The following is a 19,492-nucleotide window of genomic DNA, read 5'->3' as shown; positions in this document are numbered from 1 at the left end:
AAGAAAATTGACAAAACTTTAACTAGACTAACGAAGGAAAATAAGAGAGGACTCAAAAAACAAAAGTGTAGATGACAGAAGAGATATTATAACTGGTACCACAGAAATACAAAGAATCCTAAGGTTACTATGACAACAAATTGGATAACCTAGAAGGAACAGATAAATTCATAGAAACATACATACAACCTACCAAGACTGAATCATTAAGAAATAGACAACAATAGAACAATAGAACAGATCAATGATGACTAAGAAGATTGAAACCATAATCAAAAGACTCTCACCAAAGAAAACCCCAGGACAGGATGCTTTCACTGGTGAATTCTACCACAAATTTAAAGAAGAACTTTTTTTTTTTTTTCAGTATGCAGGACTCTCGCTGTTGTGTCCTCTCTCGTTGTGGAGCACAGGCTCCGGACATGCAGGTCCAGCGGCCATGGCTCACAGGTCCAGCCGCTCCACAGCATGTGGGATCTTCCCAGACCAGGGCATGAGTCCATGTCCCCTGCGTTGGCAGGTGGACTCTCAACCACTGCACCACCAGGGAAGCCCTAAAGAAGAACTTTTTTTAAAAATTCCTAAAATTCATATGGAACCACAAAAGACCTGGAATAGCCAAAGAAATCCTGAAAAAGAAGAACAAAGCTGAGGCATCACACATTCTGGTTTCAAACTAAACTACAAAGCTATAATAATCAAAACAGTATGGTACTAGCATAAAAACAGACACACAGTCTAATGGAATAGAATGCAGAGCCCATAAATAAACCCATACAAATACACTTAACTAATATTTGACAATAGAGCCAAGAATACCCAGTGGGGAAAAGACAGTCATTTCAATAAATGGTATTGGAAAAACTGGATATTTACATGCAAAAGAATGAAATTGGCTCTCTCTCTCTCTCTCTCTCTCTCTCTCTCTCTATATATATATATATATATATATATATATATCTCACAAAAATTAACTTGAAATGGATTAACGACTTAAATGTAAGGCCTGAAATTCAAACTCTTAGAGGAAAACACTGTGACATTGGTCACTGTGACCATTTTTTAGGTATAACACTAAAAGCACACTCAATAAAAACAAAAATAAACAAGCAGGACTACCTCAAATTAAAAAGCTTCTGCACAGCAATAGAAACAGTCAACAGAATGAAGAGGCAGCCTATGGGATAGGAGAGAATATTTGCAAACCAGCTAACAGATAAGGGGTTAATATCCAAAATGTATAAGGAATTCATACAACTCAATAGCAATAATAATAAAAATCTGATTTCAAAATGGACAGAGGGCATTTTTTCAAAGAAAACATACAAATGGCTAACAAGTACATGAAAAGATGCTCAATATCACTAATCATCAGGGAAATGAAAATCAAAATCACAATGAGATATTACCTCACACCTGTTAGAGTGGCTATAATCAAAAAGACAAAGGATAACAAGTGTTGGCAAGGTTGTAGAGAAAAGAGAACCCTGTACACTGTCAGTTGGAATGTAAATTGGTGCAACCACTATGGAAAAAGGTGTGAAAGTTCCTCAAAAAATTAAAAGTAGAACTACCATATGATCCAGCAATCCCACTTCTGGGTATATATCAGAAGGAAACAAAACCACTATCTTGAAGAGATAACTGCACCCCTGTGTTCATGGCAGCATTATTCACAATAGCCTAAACATGGAAACAACCTAAGTGTCCATGGATGGATGAACAGATGAGATATACATATAATGGAATATTGTAGAATGGTGGTTGCCAGGGGCTGGAGAGGTAATGGGGAGATTTGGTTGAAGGGTACAAACTTGCACTTAAAAGATGAATAAGTTCTGGATATCTAATATACAGCATGATGATTACAGTTAACAATACTGTATTATATACTTGAAAGTTGATGAGAGAGTAAATCTTAAATGGTCTCACCATCAAAAAAAAAATTATGTGAGGTGATGGATGTGTTAACTAACCTTGTTGTGGTAATCATTTCACAATGTATACATGTATCAAATCTTCACGTTGTATATCTTAAACTTACACAATGTTATATGTTAATTATATCCAATACATCTGGAAAACAAACTTAAAGAGGAGAAGGAGGGGGGGTTAGTTCTACATAAGGTGAAAGGCAGAAGAATCACATAATGTCACCACCCAAAGGTTTCTTAATCATCTATTCAGGTATTTTAAGTTGGCATCCCAGTGGACTATATTCATTCTGAGATATGTTCTCTTTGGCCAACACAGGGTTTTTGTTTTGTTTTAACTAACCCAACTTTATTTGTAAAGTTCTGAAATCCCAGACTCTCTGGAAAGATGGGAAGAGCTGACAAAGCAGAGTCCATATTCCAAGCTGTCAATAATCATTGGCTGAGATTTAACAGCAGGGAATCCCTTTAGACCTTCAGTCTCCTGCCACAGTTTCCAGTTCCAATTCTGTAAAGCCAGAGCTTCCCTCTGTGCTTTGCAGCTACCAGTCATCAGAATTCGCAGGTCCTGAGAGTTTAATCCCCTCGCTCAATGTATAAGGAAACCAAGGACCAGAGAGGCAATAGAAATTGCCTAAAATCAGAGCCTGTTGTAAACAAAGTGGAGGGCTCGGGCGGCCCAGCTGGAATGGTCTTTGAATGACCAAGGACTTTGGCAGTTGTGGACATCTCAGGTTTTAGTGAGGACTTCGAGATCGGAGCTTTGAGCAGGGTAAGCTGCTCCCGGTCCCCAGCTTCCTCCCGGGGGTCTCCTCCCTCACAACCCTAAAGTCCCATTCTGCACTCGCAGGAGTATCCCCAGCACCAGCTCCCGGAACGATGGAATGCACCCTGAGCTCCTCCAGAAGGAGTCACTGTGTAGCAGGAGCGGACGCTGTCACTGGACTCCCTGGAAGACAGGATCCTCGGATCCTCGGCTCCTTCACTGGCGACCCCCTTGGGGCGCCACCTAGGGGTGCAGAGGGCCTCCCGGGTTCTTCGGAATCGCATTATCTAAAAGGCCAAATGTAAATTAGCTAGCTAGTGGGAAGCAGCTGCATAGCACGGGGAGGTCAGCTCGGTGCTTTGTGACCACCTACAGGGTGGGGTAGGGAGGGTAGGAGGGAGACGCAAGAGGGAGGGGATATGGGCATGTATGTATATGTATAGCTGATTCACTTTGTTATAAAGCAGAAACTAACACACCATTATAAAGCAATTATACTCCAATAAAGATGTTTAAGAAAAATAAAAGGCTACTGCGTTCCATTCACACGGGGGTACGGAGGGCTCAGAAACTCTCTAGAGGGACCCACCCGCGCCGAGGAGGCTAGAGCTCCATGCGTCCGGCGCCTGGGGAGCACCAGTTGCAGGAGCCGAGTGCCCACCCTTCGCCTCAGCGCAGAGACAGGCGGGGACCCAGGGGCGGAGCCGAGTGCGGGGCGGGCGCACTCGGCCGCGCCCCAGAAGCCGGGAAGAGCTTCGCGGGCGGAGCGCCAACTCTAGCGGGAACCCGGAGACCGCGACTCGCCTGGGAAGCGCGCTGAGCCAGGAAGAAAGAGGAACACCTCCTGCGCAGTGAAAGTGCGGGTCCCCGAGGCCGCCAGGTAGACAGGGAAGCGCGGAAGCCCGTAGGTGCAGAGCTCCGCGCCGTCCCGGGGTTCCAGTGGCCGGGTGGGGGACGTCGCCCGGGCTGAGGGGTCCGATGCCCACTTCTTTCTCTGGGGTCTTCGGGACGCTTTGCCTACTGCCGCCCTAGGGATGCGCCCTGGCTGGCTCGCACTAGAGGTGTGGGTGCCCTCAGATGACCAGGCCAGGGACCGTAGGCTGGGACTGGGCAGTGAGGCCACAGACCGAGGGAGTCAGTGGGTGGGCGGGCGCCAAACTGCAGGGGAGGGCGTGGGCGGAGGGCACCCTCGGGAAGGTGAGCAGGAAAGGGGAGGAATTTTCTCTGGGAAAATTCCCGTTCACCGTCTCCTCCCTCCACCCCCAGTTTTCTTCCCGCCCGGAGATCCCACAGGCTTTGCTTCTCGAGCTTAAATTTCCGACGATTTCCGCCCCTGCTGGGGCAGCGCCTCCGGGAGCCGCGCGGCCGTGCCGGGTGGTTAATAAGGGAGAGGAAGGACGGGGATCTTGGAGCGGGCTGGTCAAGGGCAGCGAGTGCATCCAGCGGTAACGGGGAGGGGACCTGCTCTAGCCCGGGCGCCCGCTGTCTCCTCGCGGGTCCCGGGACCGAAGAACAGCCGAACGTAGAAGCCGAGAGGGCGCAACTCCCGCTTCTCCGTCTCAGGCTGTGCAGTGTCTGTGGGGGTTGGGGTCTCGCATGAGACGGAGAGGCGACCCAAAAAGAGGACGCCCCCAGCTGCGGTTTTGAGCCTCCCCTCGGGTACATAGTAGACAGGCGCGCCGCAGGTTGGAGTGTCCCCGCCACCCTGCGACTGCTGTCCCTTCCGGGAGCAGTTCCTGTCCTTCGTTCTCCCTCTCTTCTCAGAGGGCTGGGCCAAACCTACTGTCCAGTTTGGTCCACTTCTTGCTTCCAGCATCCCACAGCCCCCACACTTAGAGTCCTTTCCAGGTGTGCTAAGAGGTGGGGGAAGGTGGTTCATGGCTGGATGGCCGGGAACCCCATTCCGCAGGTGCTGGATCTGGGTTCTTTTTCCAGTCGGTCAGACACAGTGAACCCAATAGTGCCCAATCTCCTGAGGGCTCAGTACTTCAGAGACTTTATTTCCTCCCCCGCGGGCATCTGGAGGCACCAAGAATGTAGAGGACTTAGGCCATAAGAGACAAGTCAGCCCTCAGGCCCTCCTGGGTCCTCACTGACACTCCCCCCACGCCCCTTGGGTGGCTGTTTTCAGTTAAGCAAGGTCTTGGAGCAGCCACCACTTTCAGAGGACACAGACTTTGGTGACAAGATGTGGTACCTCCCAATCAAGGCTGATTCTGGAAGGAGAGCTGGGGGCCTGGTGAAGGGACAGCTCAAAAGTGTGGAGACAGGGAAGGGGAGCAGACAGAGGACTTCTTTCTAGAGCGGCCCAGTAGCACAGCAGATTTCCCTCTCACCCACAGGCCCCTCCACCTGCAGAGTCCTGGTCAGGATCCTCATTCATTCCTTCAGCAGATTCCTATCCAGCCCCTACTCTGTGCCAGGCCCTGGGCTAGGCAACAGGAATTTGGTTTACAGGAAAACTGGGATTCAGAGAGCATAAATCACTGGCCCAAGTTGACTCAGCCTATCCATGTGAAAATGGTGATTTCCAAGTCTGTGGACTGGCCAGGACAGAGGGAGCAGTCCCTGCTTTGGGGGAAGGACCCTGCTGTATCACCATCCTCTGGCTTCACTGTCCCTGGCCAACAGCTGGCACAGTGTTGTGACTGCCATAGAGTCCTGGGTCAGCTGCCTGAGCAGCTGGGAAAAACTTACAGAAGACCCCTATGGGGGCTGCTGGGGGGAGGGGGACTGGTCAGTCAAACTGGTCCTGGTCCCTGGACAAAGGGCAAAGATACACATTCTTCTTGGGTGTCTCTGGGGAGTCCAGTCCATCCCATGCCCAGTCCCTCTCAATAGCCAATAGAGGGTTTCCCAATTTCCGGAAACCCTCTGTGCCGTGGGTAGTTCTGTCTGTGGGTTAGACACTGCATCTGGTTGGCCTATACCTGGGAGAACTCTGGGAGGATGCTACCAGGTGTTCTCCTACATTTTGCCTATACCTGGGGGGACTCTGGGAGGATGCTACCAGGTGTTCTCCTATATTTTATCAACTGGTTGTGTCTCCTTCCAGGATCCATGATGGCGTCTTGACTCCCCACAGATGTGCGCAGGGTGCTAAGATCTCTGACCTCATGAAAGCAGAGGGTCTGGACCCCCAGCTCAGAGTACTCAGACCGCGGAGACTCCTGCATACCACTCACTGGCAAACTTCACCATGGCAGCCCAGAATGGAAACACTAGTTTTGCAGCTAACTTCAGTATACCCCAAGACCATGCCTCCTCCCTCCCCTTCAACTTCAGTTATGGTGATTATGACCTCCCTCTAGATGAGGATGAGGATATGACCAAGACTCACACCTTCTTTGCAGCCAAGATCATTATCGGGGTGGCACTTGTGGGCATCATGCTGATTTGTGGCATTGGCAATTTTGTCTTTATCACTGCCCTTGCCCGCTATAAGAAGCTGCGCAACCTCACCAACCTGCTCATTGCTAACCTGGCCATCTCCGACTTCCTGGTGGCCATTGTCTGCTGTCCCTTCGAGATGGACTACTATGTGGTGCGCCAGCTCTCCTGGAAGCACGGCCATGTGCTCTGTGCCTCTGTCAACTACCTGCGTACCGTCTCACTCTATGTCTCCACCAATGCCCTGCTGGCCATCGCTATCGACAGGTGAGGATGTTGGGTAGGGGTAAACATGGAGGTGGCCCAGGTTGCCTCTTTCCTCACTTCAGCTCTAAACGTTGGCCTTACTCCAGATTCAAATGCGTGCCCATCTATCGAGGCAAAAGGAGACTTGGTTTCTCCAGTTGTGGCTCATGTTCTCCCAAATGTGGACAAGAGTGAGGCTCCTGAGCCTCCCAGCTCTGGGCCATGCCCCCATACACCACATCTGCTTCAGATACAGGCATGTCATATAACCATGAACCTCACCAAACACAAAAGCAAAAGCAGCATTTTAGGCAGGTTACTACTTAGAAGCCACATTAACTAGGTTAGCCAAGGCAGCTTCAAGTCAAGATAGCATGTGCGAAGTTTTTCCTGTAATCACTACCCAAAGATATAGAACATTTCCATCCCCTAGAATGTTTCCTTGTGCCCCTTACCAGTCATTCCTCCCATCCCAGGCAACCACTGATCTGATTTCTAGCATCATAGTTTAGTTTTGCCTATTTTTTAACTTCGTAAAAATGGAATCATACAGTATGTACTCTTGTTTTTGGTGACTTTGTAGCAGAGCTGATTTTAAAATAAGATTACAGGGTTTAGTTGCAAAAAAGAGGGAAGGACATTCTTGCCTTTCTTTTTTGCATACATCCATGTGCTTATTTGCATATATTTGCATGAGATGTTCTGTAAGTCCTTGATCTATTGTAAATTTATAAAGTAAAATTTCTAATAGCAGCTTCAGACAAATCTGATACATGTTTTATTTATGTAAATAGCTGTAGGCCAGCACTGGACTACCAGTGGCTCTGTTTGAGGGGGGCAATTTGTGTCACATCTTCTTGGTCCACCATTGTGAGTTATGCTCATTTTGATGATGTGTTTTTAATCATCTTTTTCCCTTTTATCTCCTTTCAACTCCAGTTTTTCCCTTATTCTCAGTGCTATTTAGGTCTGTGGTCCTTTTTAATCAACCCAGTGATTATTTTTCATTTATGAATATAATACACATACAGGTATAAGAGGCATCTTCCTATTTATAACTTAATTCCTGCAAGAAAAAACAATTTTGTTATCACAACTTTGAGGCTCGTAAGCTCTGAACCCAGTGTTTATGAAACTTACCTATCAACCAAATGCACAAAATTCTCCAGGGGAAATGATACAAAGTATGTTTGGTACAATAGTACAAAGTCAGATTCCTGGGCCCCTACTGAATGGGAATCCCCTGAGCTAGGGCCTAGGCATCTGCATTTTACCCAGCCCTGAATGATTCTGATGTTTACTCAAGTGAGTTACCACTGTTCTCATCACCTTTGTTCCATTGAAACCTTTGTCTTCCTAATGTAGTTGTGGGGTTTTTCTTTCTCTTTCTTTCTTTCTTTCTTTATATCTTTTTTCTTTCTTTCTTTCCTTCTTTCTTCCTTCCTTCCTTTCTTTTTTCTTTCTTTCTTTCTTTTCTTTCTTTCTTTCTCTTTCTCTCTCTGTTTCTTTCTTTCTTTCTTTCTTTCTTTCTTTCTTTCTTTCTTTTCTTTCTTTCTTTCTTGTTTCTTCTTTCTTTTGTAACATGGGAGATTCTCAGGAAGCAACCATTCTGTTACAATACAGAGTGGTTCATTTTCCACCCCAAACCAGCTCTGCCTCAGTCAGCTTCCAGCTCTGTCAGCCATTCCACCATCTCCCAGTCACCCAAGCAGGAGATACTACCATCATTCTTTTCCTTTCTCCCTGTTCTACTGCCACCCACACACCCCTACCCCAGGTCCTGGCAATAGTCCCTCCAGCTTCATCTCTTGGCAAGTCATGGCTGGACCATCATAATGCTCCTCTAACTTGTCTCTTCACCCCTTCAGGAGCCCCTGACTGTCCCTTGGAATCTATACTCATCCATATTAAGCACCAGAATATCACCACTGAAGAGTCTTTCTAATATATCTCATTCCTTACAAAACCTCCAAAAGTTTCGATGCCTATAGAACACATGCCAAATCCTGAGTCTAGCACCGCAGAGTCTTTGTAATCTGATGCCAATCTGTCTTTTAATCTCATGCTGTGTCTGGGGACACAGATGGTCTTTTCCAAAGGACATTGTGTTTTAAGCATAATAACCACTCCTATCTTCATGTTTCCATAGTGCTTAGTGCAGAGCCTCAAACCTGTGCCTTAGTGTGGTTTACCCCTAAAATATACCCTGAGGCAAGGATTCATGTGCAGGTAACCCTCAGTAAGAACCTATAGGGAGATTGGAAATGAGGCAGTCAAGGGAAGGCAGTCAATACAAGCTGTGTTATTGAACAAGTTTCCACTGTGCACAGCTGATGCTTATTCCTGCCACAGAACTCTTGGAGCTGGTGTAGATCACACCTCAGAGTTCTCCCAGGAGTGAGAGGGTGGGAGGGAACTAGGATATTTATACACCAACCCTCATAAGTCATTTGTGAGGGCCACTCTGGAAATTCTGTGCAAGTTACCAAGAGGACTCTGGAAGCCAGAGAAGGCCTTCCAACAAAGAAATGCAGGTGTTAGCAGGTGGCAGTGGACAAGCATACAGTGAAGTGATAAAAGCAAAGGGATAATAGAGGGGCACCAACAGCATCTGCTACAACCTGGTAGATCTACAGGTTGCTGGGTTCTACTGTGTGCCCAACCTATGCGTATGGAAACATAAAGTAGTAGAAGACACAGTCTTTGACCTCAGGGAGCTTTTCTTCCACACAAAAACTAGAATAATCTAGTGATAAGTGAAGAGTAACTCAGAGAAAGACAGATGATTATGTTAGTGATGCAGTCTGGGAATGCTTCATGAGGAAGGCATTGCAATTCAAGTGTGCTATTCTGACCACCTCCTATTCACCCAGTTGATGAATGCAGGACTCTCCAGCACCAATAGTAGTAGATAACTGAACACACAACACCTCAAACTAGAACAATGAGGGTGAAAGCACTTGGCTGGTCTCATATACTGCCAGCCCAGGGGAGGAGGACATTGCACACCAGGCAGGGTCACGTGGGAGCTGTGCTTGGGAATAGAATGAACCAGCAGGGGATGTGAGCAGCAGGATCTATAGTGACAAGAGGCTGAGGTGACCCTTGCCTCCCATGGGAGGATGTGATTGACTTGTTTGAATGATTTTGCCAACTGGCAGGGAGGTGAAACCCATTAGGTTGAGGATTGGGGGTGCAGCTATTCCCACTGATAGAGGAACTAGCAGGACAAGAGAGTTTCTCACTGGGTGGAGGGATATATCTGGTGAAAACAGAGGAACTCACAGCTAGGCTTTTGGGGCCCTGTAGATGTCAAAGCAGCATATGGAATTTCAGCCCTTACAATCCAGGACCCTAATAAATAAATAGCACCCCTCTTTCTCACTCAGTTTCAAACCAACTGCAAAATAAGGCAAAATGATAAGAAAGATGAATGATGGCCAAACTCTCACTTTTGCTGAGATGACACTAATATTAAATAAAGGGCTTGTATCTGTAGGCATGGGGACCACATCCTACTCAGAATTAGATAAACCTGCAAACCCTGACACAGGTAGCAGCAGAAGAGCAAGGTTCATGTGCAGAGGGCCTAGAAGGGATGATATTTGAAGTCATAGAGAACCCAGAAAAAGAGTGTTGACCTCAAGAAGCACACATCCAAGCAGATAGATGGCAACAAAGACTGCAGATATGCCTCTTGCCAATGAACGAGTCATGGGAAAAAATGGGTTTAAACAAAGTATTATAGCTTCCACCATGCTTTATGTACATTTACCTTCTCAAATAGAATCTTTCAAAAAGCCTGCAAGGTTGTCTGTAAAGTTATTTTTATCTCCCTTTCACAGATGAAGAAACTAAGTCCCAGGAGCATAATTAATTTATTCAAGAATTTAGGTGCACAGCTGAAATTCAGGGCTTCTGAATAATGCCTAGGCCAGTGTTCTTTATTTTATTATTTAGCTGATGACAATTCTGAATTTTGGAGCATCCTATAGGATAAGGAATTAGAATTTAGGAGTCGACAACAGATTAAGCAGGGCTGTGGAAGTTCTCTTTGGCATTGGTTACTGAGATACTTTTCATGCAAGAACCAGACTGAGAGAGTTATTAAGTCTTGAATTAGTTCTGCATTATCTAAGGACTTTGGACTCAGTATGATAGGCAGAATAATGACGCCCCAAGATATCCACATCCTAATCCCCAGAATACGTTATACCTAAGGGGAATTAAGATAGCAGATGGAATTAAGGTTGCTAATTAGCTGATCATAAAATAAGGACATGAGACTGGATTATCCAGGTGGGCCCAGTGTAATCACAATGGTCCTTAGATGGGCAAGAAGGAGGCAGAAAAGTCAGTGTCAGAGTGATGTGTTGTGGGAAGGGCTTGACTGGTCACTGGTGGCTTTGAACATGAAAGGGGGCCCTAAGCCAAGGAATGCAGGCAGCGCTAGATAAGAAACAAATGAGATTTTCCCCTCAGAGCCTCCAGAAAGGAACACGGTCCTACCAACACCTTGATTTTAGCCCAGTGAGACACATGTCAGACTTCTGACCTCCAAAACTGTAAGATAATTAATTTGTGTTGTTTAAGCCACTGAGTTTGTGGTAATTTGTTACAGCAGCAACAGGAAGCTGATACACTCAGTATCACAGAGAGACAGTGATTGTGAGATATCCCTGCCCCAGTGAAAGATTGGCTAGCCCATTTGTCCCAATCTCCAGCCCTGTGAGCCTTGCGCTACCCAGGCAAGTCACGCAGGTTAACTTGGAAAAGCTGGGTCCCGTGGATGAGTGAAGAACTCCAGTAAGCACTGCTTATTAATATATACAGCTAGGGTGTAGCCACTGGTTGGGATGGGATGCAACTTTATCTCATGTCTTCAGAAAGCTGCAAGCTGGGGAGAGCCAGGCTGCCATGTGATCTCCTAATTAAAGTCTATAGAGTCAGAGCTGCCAGTGGGCAAGGGGAAGGCAAGAGCCAATAAGACAATCTTATGACAGACATATTGTCAGGGACAGACAGAAATAACATGGCAGAAGGCCTTCTTGGTCAAGTCAGAAACTTGGAAAGGTGACCAAAGGGTCTTGTTACAATAGAAGGGTAAATTGGATAGAATTTCTACGGGTGGCTTCCTGCTCTTGGTCATAACCTGACTCAAGCTCCAGGTAAGAGGTACATATTGATTTCCAAGGTTGTTTTGTTTCTTCCCTACCCCTCATGCCTCTTTTCTTCCTCCACCTTCCTCCACCACCTCTTCCTCCACCTTCCTCCACCACCTCTTCCTCTCACTCCATAAAATGCACAGGAATGATTCCAGGGCACTAAATTACCTAAATAGATGTTGTTAGGTTTTTCTGGAAAGAAGGTATTCAACCTACACAAATGAGCTCATTTCCCACTAAGGGCTCCAACCTTTTTCCCAGGCAGCGTTGCTCATTGGAAAGAGCAGGATAAAAGTTTTATGCTGTGTGCTGCTTTATGGTGTCAAGGCAACTTTACACACCTTCTCACCTGAGCTTGAGACAGCCCAGGGAGTTGGGTGTAAAAGTTTTGTATCAGGAGCCTGGATTCTGTTCCCTGCACCAAGTGAGCTTGGGCAAGTCATTTACATCTCACTAGATTCCTCAGATTCTACCCTTAGTCCACTCCTGCTCTGTAATGCGGGATGACACCTGAGGGGAGGAGAGAAAAATTCCTAGTCCACAGCTCTTCTTTCACCTCTACACCAGAAGATATTCAGATTGAAGGGTTTTGAAAGAATTATGTTCTTAGGCAGAATGGCAAGCTGGAAAGCCAAGGTGGTATCAATAGGACTTATAATCATGATAGGCCACATGTACATGCCACACCTAGTACATGCCAAGCATTTCACAAACATTATAATATTTAATATTCACAGCAGCCCTGCAAGGTAGGTGTCATTTTATTTCATGTTGCACCTGAGGAGACGAATCTCAGAGAGACTGAGTGATTCACTCCAGCCAAGATTTATTCTGTCTGTTTGACCCAAATCCTGTGCTGTTTACACTAAATCACTCCTCTCCTCCAAATGCCAAATGATGTTGCTAAAATAAGATGAAGCACGTTGATGCTGGACAATTAGGTACGTGGGGTCATTGTGCCATTTTGTCTGCTACTGTGGGTGTTTGCGTTAGTTAAAAACCAATAATGATTACAAGCACACATCATTATTACTGATAGCTTCCCTCCCCCACCAGATATCTCGCTATCGTTCACCCCTTGAAACCATGGATGAATTATCAAACAGCCTCCTTCCTGATCGCTTTGGTCTGGATCGTATCCATTCTCATCGCCATCCCATCAGCCTACTTCACAACGGAAACCGTCCTCTTTATTGTCAAACACCAGGAAAAGATCTTCTGCGGCCAGATCTGGCCAGTGGACCAGCAGCTCTACTATAAATCCTACTTCCTCTTCATCTTCAGCATCGAGTTCCTGGGCCCGGTGGTCACCATGACCCTGTGCTACGCCAGGATCTCCCGGGAGCTCTGGTTCAAGGCAGTCCCTGGTTTCCAGACGGAACAGATCCGGAAGCGGCTGCGCTGCCGCCGGAAGACGGTGCTGGTGCTCATGTGCATCCTCACGGCCTACGTGCTGTGCTGGGCGCCTTTCTACGGCTTCACCATCGTGCGCGACTTCTTCCCCACTGTATTCGTGAAGGAGAAGCACTACCTCACAGCTTTTTATGTCGTCGAGTGCATCGCCATGAGCAACAGCATGATCAACACCGTTTGCTTCGTGGCCGTCAAGAACAACACCATGAAGTACTTCAAGAAGATGCTGCTGCTCCACTGGCGGCCCTCCCATGGCGGGAGCAAGTCCAGCGCTGACCATGACCTCAAAGCCAGCGGCCTGCTGGCCACGGAAGAAGTGGACTGTATCAGGCTGAAGTGACCCACTGGTGTTTCGTAATTGAAAACCCAAAAGCCAGTACTTAGAGCACAATTCACCAATAACCAAGTTCACAGACTGCTTGGGGAAAGGGCAACTGTTCACACCTCACTGCTCTCAAGGAGCTGGATGCTTCTGGAGTCATAAAATGTGATGCAACTAGACACAAACCACAGCAGCTGACATTTACTGATAGCTGCTCAACACCTACTGTGTGCACAACCACACCAGCGAGATTAGATAAGGGCAACAGGAGCTGACATTTACTGATTACCTACTGTGCAAAAATATTTAAATAGCAAAATGAAATGGCAGAAGCCATTGGAGTCATTAAGCTATATCCAGATATTTAGGTGGTCAAACAGAGGCCACAGACGGTTATCTAGACTCATTCTTCATCTTCCCTCATTTTATATCTGGCCAGTGCAGGAAAGTCAAAGCCTACAGAATGCAGCACAATGGAGATAAAAGGGTGAATTAGAGTGTGGGGTTTACAGCCTCATGGGAAGACAATTCACACCATCACACTGAGCTTTCCCACCCAGATCTTATGACCTCCCTAGAATATTCTCTAGGATTCTGGCTGCCAGAAAAGAATTTTTCTCATAACCAGGTCATTGGTTATCTATAATGGTGTAATTTCAAAGGAAAGAACCAAAAAATTTTCTTTTCCACTGATGCTTGAAAACTCATCATTCTTTTGGGTGAAGACAGACAATCCTGAAATGAGGAGCACATCCAGTTCCTGAAACCTTAATGTGAAGGATGTCAGCAGCTCTAGTGTCAGTGAGTAAGGGGACAGAGAAAGGGGTGGAGTTTGCCACTGGCAATGAACGTAATCTGTGTGGCCATTTTGCTAAGGCCTGGGCCACTTTTCTAGAACACACCCTCTCTTGCAAAGATGATCTCTACTTGGAATCCAAAGACCTGGGTTCAAAAAAAAAAAAAAAAAAAAAAAGACCTGGGTTCAAGTCCTAACTCATGTGACCTAGATGTTTACTGTCTCTGCATCTCAGTTTTGTTCAACGAAACAAAGATGATGAAAATATTTTCTCTGCCTGCCTTACAGGACTGTTGGGCAAGCCCACTGAGGTCATAGTTTGTAAAAGTGCTTTTCAACTATACAAGTGATGAGAATGGATAAGAGATATTGAATGATTTGTTTGGACCCCATCCACTGTGGCTTATTATGGAGAAACACTCCCACTTTTTCATCCTTAGTCTATGGACCAGTGATCCCTGAACTCTTCTCAGTGCAGTCCATCTACATCAGGGCAAAAAAGGAATCCTTGTCCTGGGTTATAATCAGAAAGATTCAACTTCAGAGTCTCAGTTACCCACACCCCACTCCAAACTTTCAGTATCCCTGTGGTCATAGAAGTGTTGATAGTCTTCCCTGCATGTTGCTAAACAGCACACCCCAGGGCTGCCTAAGTCTGTTTGTATTATCACACACCTGTGGTAATTTTGTGTAGTTGTCTTCATTTCTTCCTGATTCATTTTGAAGCAGAGTCTATACAAATGGTTTGGGATTGACCCAAATGACCCACATTTGAGCAATTCCTGCTCTTCTATAGTGAAGGGGTTATTTAGTTGTTTGCTTGTCTGTGTGTGTATGTGTGTGTGTTTAATTAATTGTTGGTGTTTTTAATCCAACAGTGATGTTTCAACCAACATTTTCCTCCATCACCACCCAGCATGTTCACCTTCAGCCCAATCATTGTGCCCTCAGAAAATGCAAACTCACTTTAACATTAGGCTAAGCCAAATTGTTTATAAATTCTGATTAGACAAAATTACACAATGCATTCTAAAGCCAAGCAAGTAAATATTTGGGGGTTATCTGCATTTTCACAAATATGATAACTGCATTTTTATTTATTACCCCTGTCCTGACTCTTCTCCTAAAGATGATTCTTTAAGAGTAGACTGTTACCAATTGTGTCTGTCAAAAGAATTCAGTCCCTTTTTCCTTTTTATACTAAAACATACCATCCTCCCTTCATTTAAATTTAACTGAAACAACTTTTGTAACTATTGGTGAGATTTGTGATTTTCCAGTGAATTAAAGTGTTATGCTGTTATCAAATGAAATTATTAACATATGGAATCTTAACCACACTGTTGAAGCATTTTCCCTGCTAATCTTCTATATGTTAGTATATTTAGATATCAATGAAGTGATAGCCATTTAAACAATTCAACCTTGCAACAGAGAAGGAAGTTCTTGAAGGCATTTTTAGAATAGTGGCAGCTCACACCAGCAACGAGCCTTATCTTGTCATGTCCCTCAAGCTGCCAGCCCAGGAGTGTACTCATGCATGCAAATAAATCAAAGAACTGCTACTCCATGTTCACGTTACCCTTTCATTTTAAAATCATCTTGTTTGTTTAATGAAAACTGCTGTTTGCATGGAGACTGTTCATTCCTCTAACTGGTGTTAACGTAATAAATTAATTGCACTTGTGTTTACACTTTTCTTTTCAAGACTAATTAATGCTAAGCTTAAGATACTTTTAATGCACTGATATATATAAACATTCATATATACTATTATATATTGGAAATTTAATCTCCTTTGGCAAAATGGATCCATTTCCTTGGCCAGAATAAGAGAAGGATGGCTTTGTGATGAAGCTATTAGATTTTCCTTTCAGCATCCAACATCAAAAATAAGTTGATTCTCAAGTTGAAATCAAAAGATGGCTTCAGGCCCTTCATGGATAAAAACCAATTGCAGACTTCTGAAGGAAAAAGTGACACATGGGAGGTGGTTAGAAGACTTAAAGTAGTTCTATTTCTAGGGGAAATTTTTGGCTTTGAATCATATCTCCTCAATTTAACCATTATCTCTCCCTTGGGCTCAAGAAAACACACACACACACACACACACACACACACACACACAACTACACCTCAATAGGACACCAAAGCAGGAAAAGGCCTTTTAGGACATGTAACTCAACTCATTCCTTTCTTAGGTGAGAAGATCTGAATTTCAAATGAGGAAATGACTTGCTTAAGGATGCACAGCTAACACTAACATTTGCTGGAGCCACAACATTGCCCCAAGGTCTCACTCTGGTCTAGTGAGCTGCATTCAGTAACTGCCCTCCTGTGTCTAAAGGAGGGGACTTCCTCTAAAGCGCCATTTAAACTGGTTTCTGACCTCCTGGGAGAATCTTAATCTGCACAAAATATACCTTCCTTCCTTCTGGCAAGCAAAGAGTGCATCCATCCAAGGGACTTCATAATCTAGACCCCAGGATTCCAGAGAAATCAGAATTACACCAGGGTCACTCTAGCGTTCCTGCCTTTCTTTTCTCCTATTGAGAGAAATGCCCCCTCAGGGAGAGGTCTGAGCACATTTGGCTTGAACATACATGGAACTATTTAGATGTGGTGCTGGAGCCATGTGGGAAAGCAGATTACGAAGAGGGGACCCTGGCCCTAGGAAAAGTAAGCGGTAGGGAAAAGGGCTTTCTCATATTCAAAGGCAAAGCAAGTCCAAGGCCAGAGTGTGCAATCATCACACAAATTCCAGCTGGCTGATCCTGAGCAGTGGTCCTTCTTCGTGCCTCCCAGGAACCAAATGCCTTCTGGTCACCAGGTCAGCCTCTCTCCTGAGGTACACCAACCAGGCTACACATCACCTCCTTGGGTTGCTTGAACCACTTACTCCTTTACAGATGCTTAAAGAGCTCCAAATACAGGACAATATTCCCAAGAGATAAGCTGGTGTGAAAAAAAATGTGTTTGGCACTTTCTTCAGATATAACAAATTGGCGGGAGGTGAGGGATTGATTGGAACTTGAAAAGAATAAGTAGTTATCGAATAGAGGGAAGTAGGCAGGGGTTTGCCTCCAAGAAGCAGGTGGTCAGCTCTTGGAACAGAATGTCATATAGATGCAAGGTCTTTCCATCCCTTTGTTAACTGAATTTCCATGTATGAGTCACAGGCTGAGATGAAAGAGGTCATCTCCAGAATCTCATTTAATGCTGACCGTAGGTTACCAGCTCTGGATCCAGCTCCTAGGCAGGTTCCTGACACAATACTTTGACTGAACTCTGCAGCAGGGATGGTCCAGTGTGTGCAGAAGGTCTTCCGCCCACTCAGCCAGTCTCTGTGCTGGCTGTACAAAAGTGGGAGTGCAAGCCTGAATCTGAAAGTGACTCTTGAAATGATATATGATTAATTCCATGTTGAGGTTGAGATACTGTAAGCACAAAAATGGAGAGAATTTAGAAGACAGATTCCTTCCAGCCATGGGAATCAGAGAAACTTTGGAGTAGGGAAGTAGTTAGGCAGAGCTCTGGAAGATGGAGAATGGTGGGAAGAGGGTATTCTAGGCAAAGAGGACAGAATGAGCAAAGACATAGAAGAGGAGAAATGAGATAGAATATAAGTGGAACAGAAAATAGTTTGATTTGACAAACACATAGAATGCAGAGTGTTTAAAGGGAGAACAAACTCCAGCAGCAGGATGAAGAAAGAAGTGTACTGAAAGAGCCTGGGATTCACAGTCAGAATCATGTTCAAATAGTAATTCATACTTAACCATGCGAATTTTACTATACCCCTTACCCCTTCATCTATAAAATAGGAATGATAATAGTACTTACATCATAGGATTATATGTGGTTCAAATATATATCTTAGAAAAATGCCTAGCACAACATAAGCAGTCAATAATATTAGCTGTTATTTTTAGAATGATTAATTCTGGGAACAGAATTTCTCCTAGAGGAATCCAGAGTATTGTGTCACATATAATGGATATACTATTTGGGAATTATTCAACCAGAGTATTTTCGTCTTCTGTGACTCCAAGTCTCTAGCCATCTTGGACTGCCAACTGTACCTGGCCAGCTCAAATCACAGGATATCTTCCATAGCATAAAGAAGATGCCCTTCCATCATTGAGACTGAACCAGAAAGATTAATGACCCTCAGGAAGGAGACAATGATGTAGGGGAAGTCCCTTCCACACAGGAAGAAGGAAAGAGCGCCTACCCCTTCCAGTCCCCATGGTTGTGGGAAAGAAAGAAACAAGTTAAAGACCAGATGCATTTGTCTTTGCTTTCTCCTTCAGGGTCTAAATCTAGGTGGTGGAGGTGAGGATGCAATAGAAGCACCTAAGTAATAGAGAAGCCTAAGATCATGGGGCATGGAGGCACCAATAAAACACTTGCCCAGGTTTCATTGGGGGAGGCCCTAGACCTCTAAGAGGAGCCCAGCAGTGGAGGAAGCTGCAAGACAGAGGAGTCTGATGTAGCACCTTGATACCTCACAACAAGCAGTGAGGTGTAGGGATCCATAAATTGGCATGTGCCCCACTTAGGGGTCACAGATGGATGGACAGAAGCCTGGGGTTGGGTCAAAAAGGCCATTTTGTGTGAGACCTTTGCAATCAAGTACAAATAGCCAGAACCATAGACTCCAAAAACTAGTTGGAATGCATTATTTTTCAAAAACCCATCCTGCAGCACGGCCAGCAAGGATCCAGAATCCACATAACAGCATGTGATTCTGAGTATTCCTTTTATCCTCCTCCAACATGCAGTCACGGAAACTCCACTATATTTGGAAGGAGTAAGAAGGGGCTGAAAACCAAAACATTTCATTTATCTGAAAGTGGGTGATTTAAGCTGGAGTATACTTAAGTTCAAAAAGACTATATGTTATTAATAGCTAAGTTTAAGTTTGTTCTCTACCTCCCAATGAGACAGGGGTTCATAAAACTTTGATCAATGATAGAAAAGTCAAGAAGCTATGTTTTCTCCATACATCCAAGTGTCGTGTCAGCCAACACTGCACATATAACAAGGATGAAAAAGCAGCAGAAGATTGGGGACTGGGATGGAGAGAAAAGAGGAAAAGAAATTGAAATCATGAAAGACTATATCTCTTAGTTTAAAAATGTATATACCCCTAAAAGAAAGCCAATGGCTTTTTGGTGATGGAAGCTGGTGCTATTGTTGAAAATGAAGAAAGAATGAAAATATTAGGTAGGTGAGAATTTAAGGATCCTTTAAGAAAATGATAGTTCTTAGCCAGAGAATAGAAGTTCAGATACATTACTATAATGATATGTTTGCTTATTCCAATCCATGGCATGAATAAATTGAATATGTTTTATAGAGAAACAAGAAGAGATTCACAATACTTCCACAAATGCTACAGCCTGTGGAAAAAAATTGCATTTTATGGAAGAAATTATATGCTGTAGTGCTAGTGAT

General features: G+C 44.7%; 1 protein-coding gene across 1 annotated transcript; it reads left to right on the top strand.

Annotated features, from left to right (window-relative positions):
• The first annotated feature begins 5,899 nt into the window (after positions 1-5,899).
• PROKR2 (prokineticin receptor 2) lies at positions 5,900-13,254 on the top strand. The gene is made up of 2 exons (XM_032606596.1): positions 5,900-6,357; positions 12,558-13,254. Exons 1-2 carry the CDS (start codon positions 5,900-5,902, stop codon positions 13,252-13,254), a joined length of 1,155 nt encoding a protein of 384 aa, XP_032462487.1.
• The last annotated feature ends 6,238 nt before the right edge of the window (positions 13,255-19,492 follow it).

Source organism: Phocoena sinus, chromosome 15, assembly GCF_008692025.1.
Source record: "Phocoena sinus isolate mPhoSin1 chromosome 15, mPhoSin1.pri, whole genome shotgun sequence".
Taxonomy (NCBI): Eukaryota; Metazoa; Chordata; class Mammalia; order Artiodactyla; family Phocoenidae; genus Phocoena; species Phocoena sinus.
The sequence above is the reverse complement of the archived record's forward strand: the minus strand, read 5'-3'. Positions and strand labels throughout refer to the sequence as shown.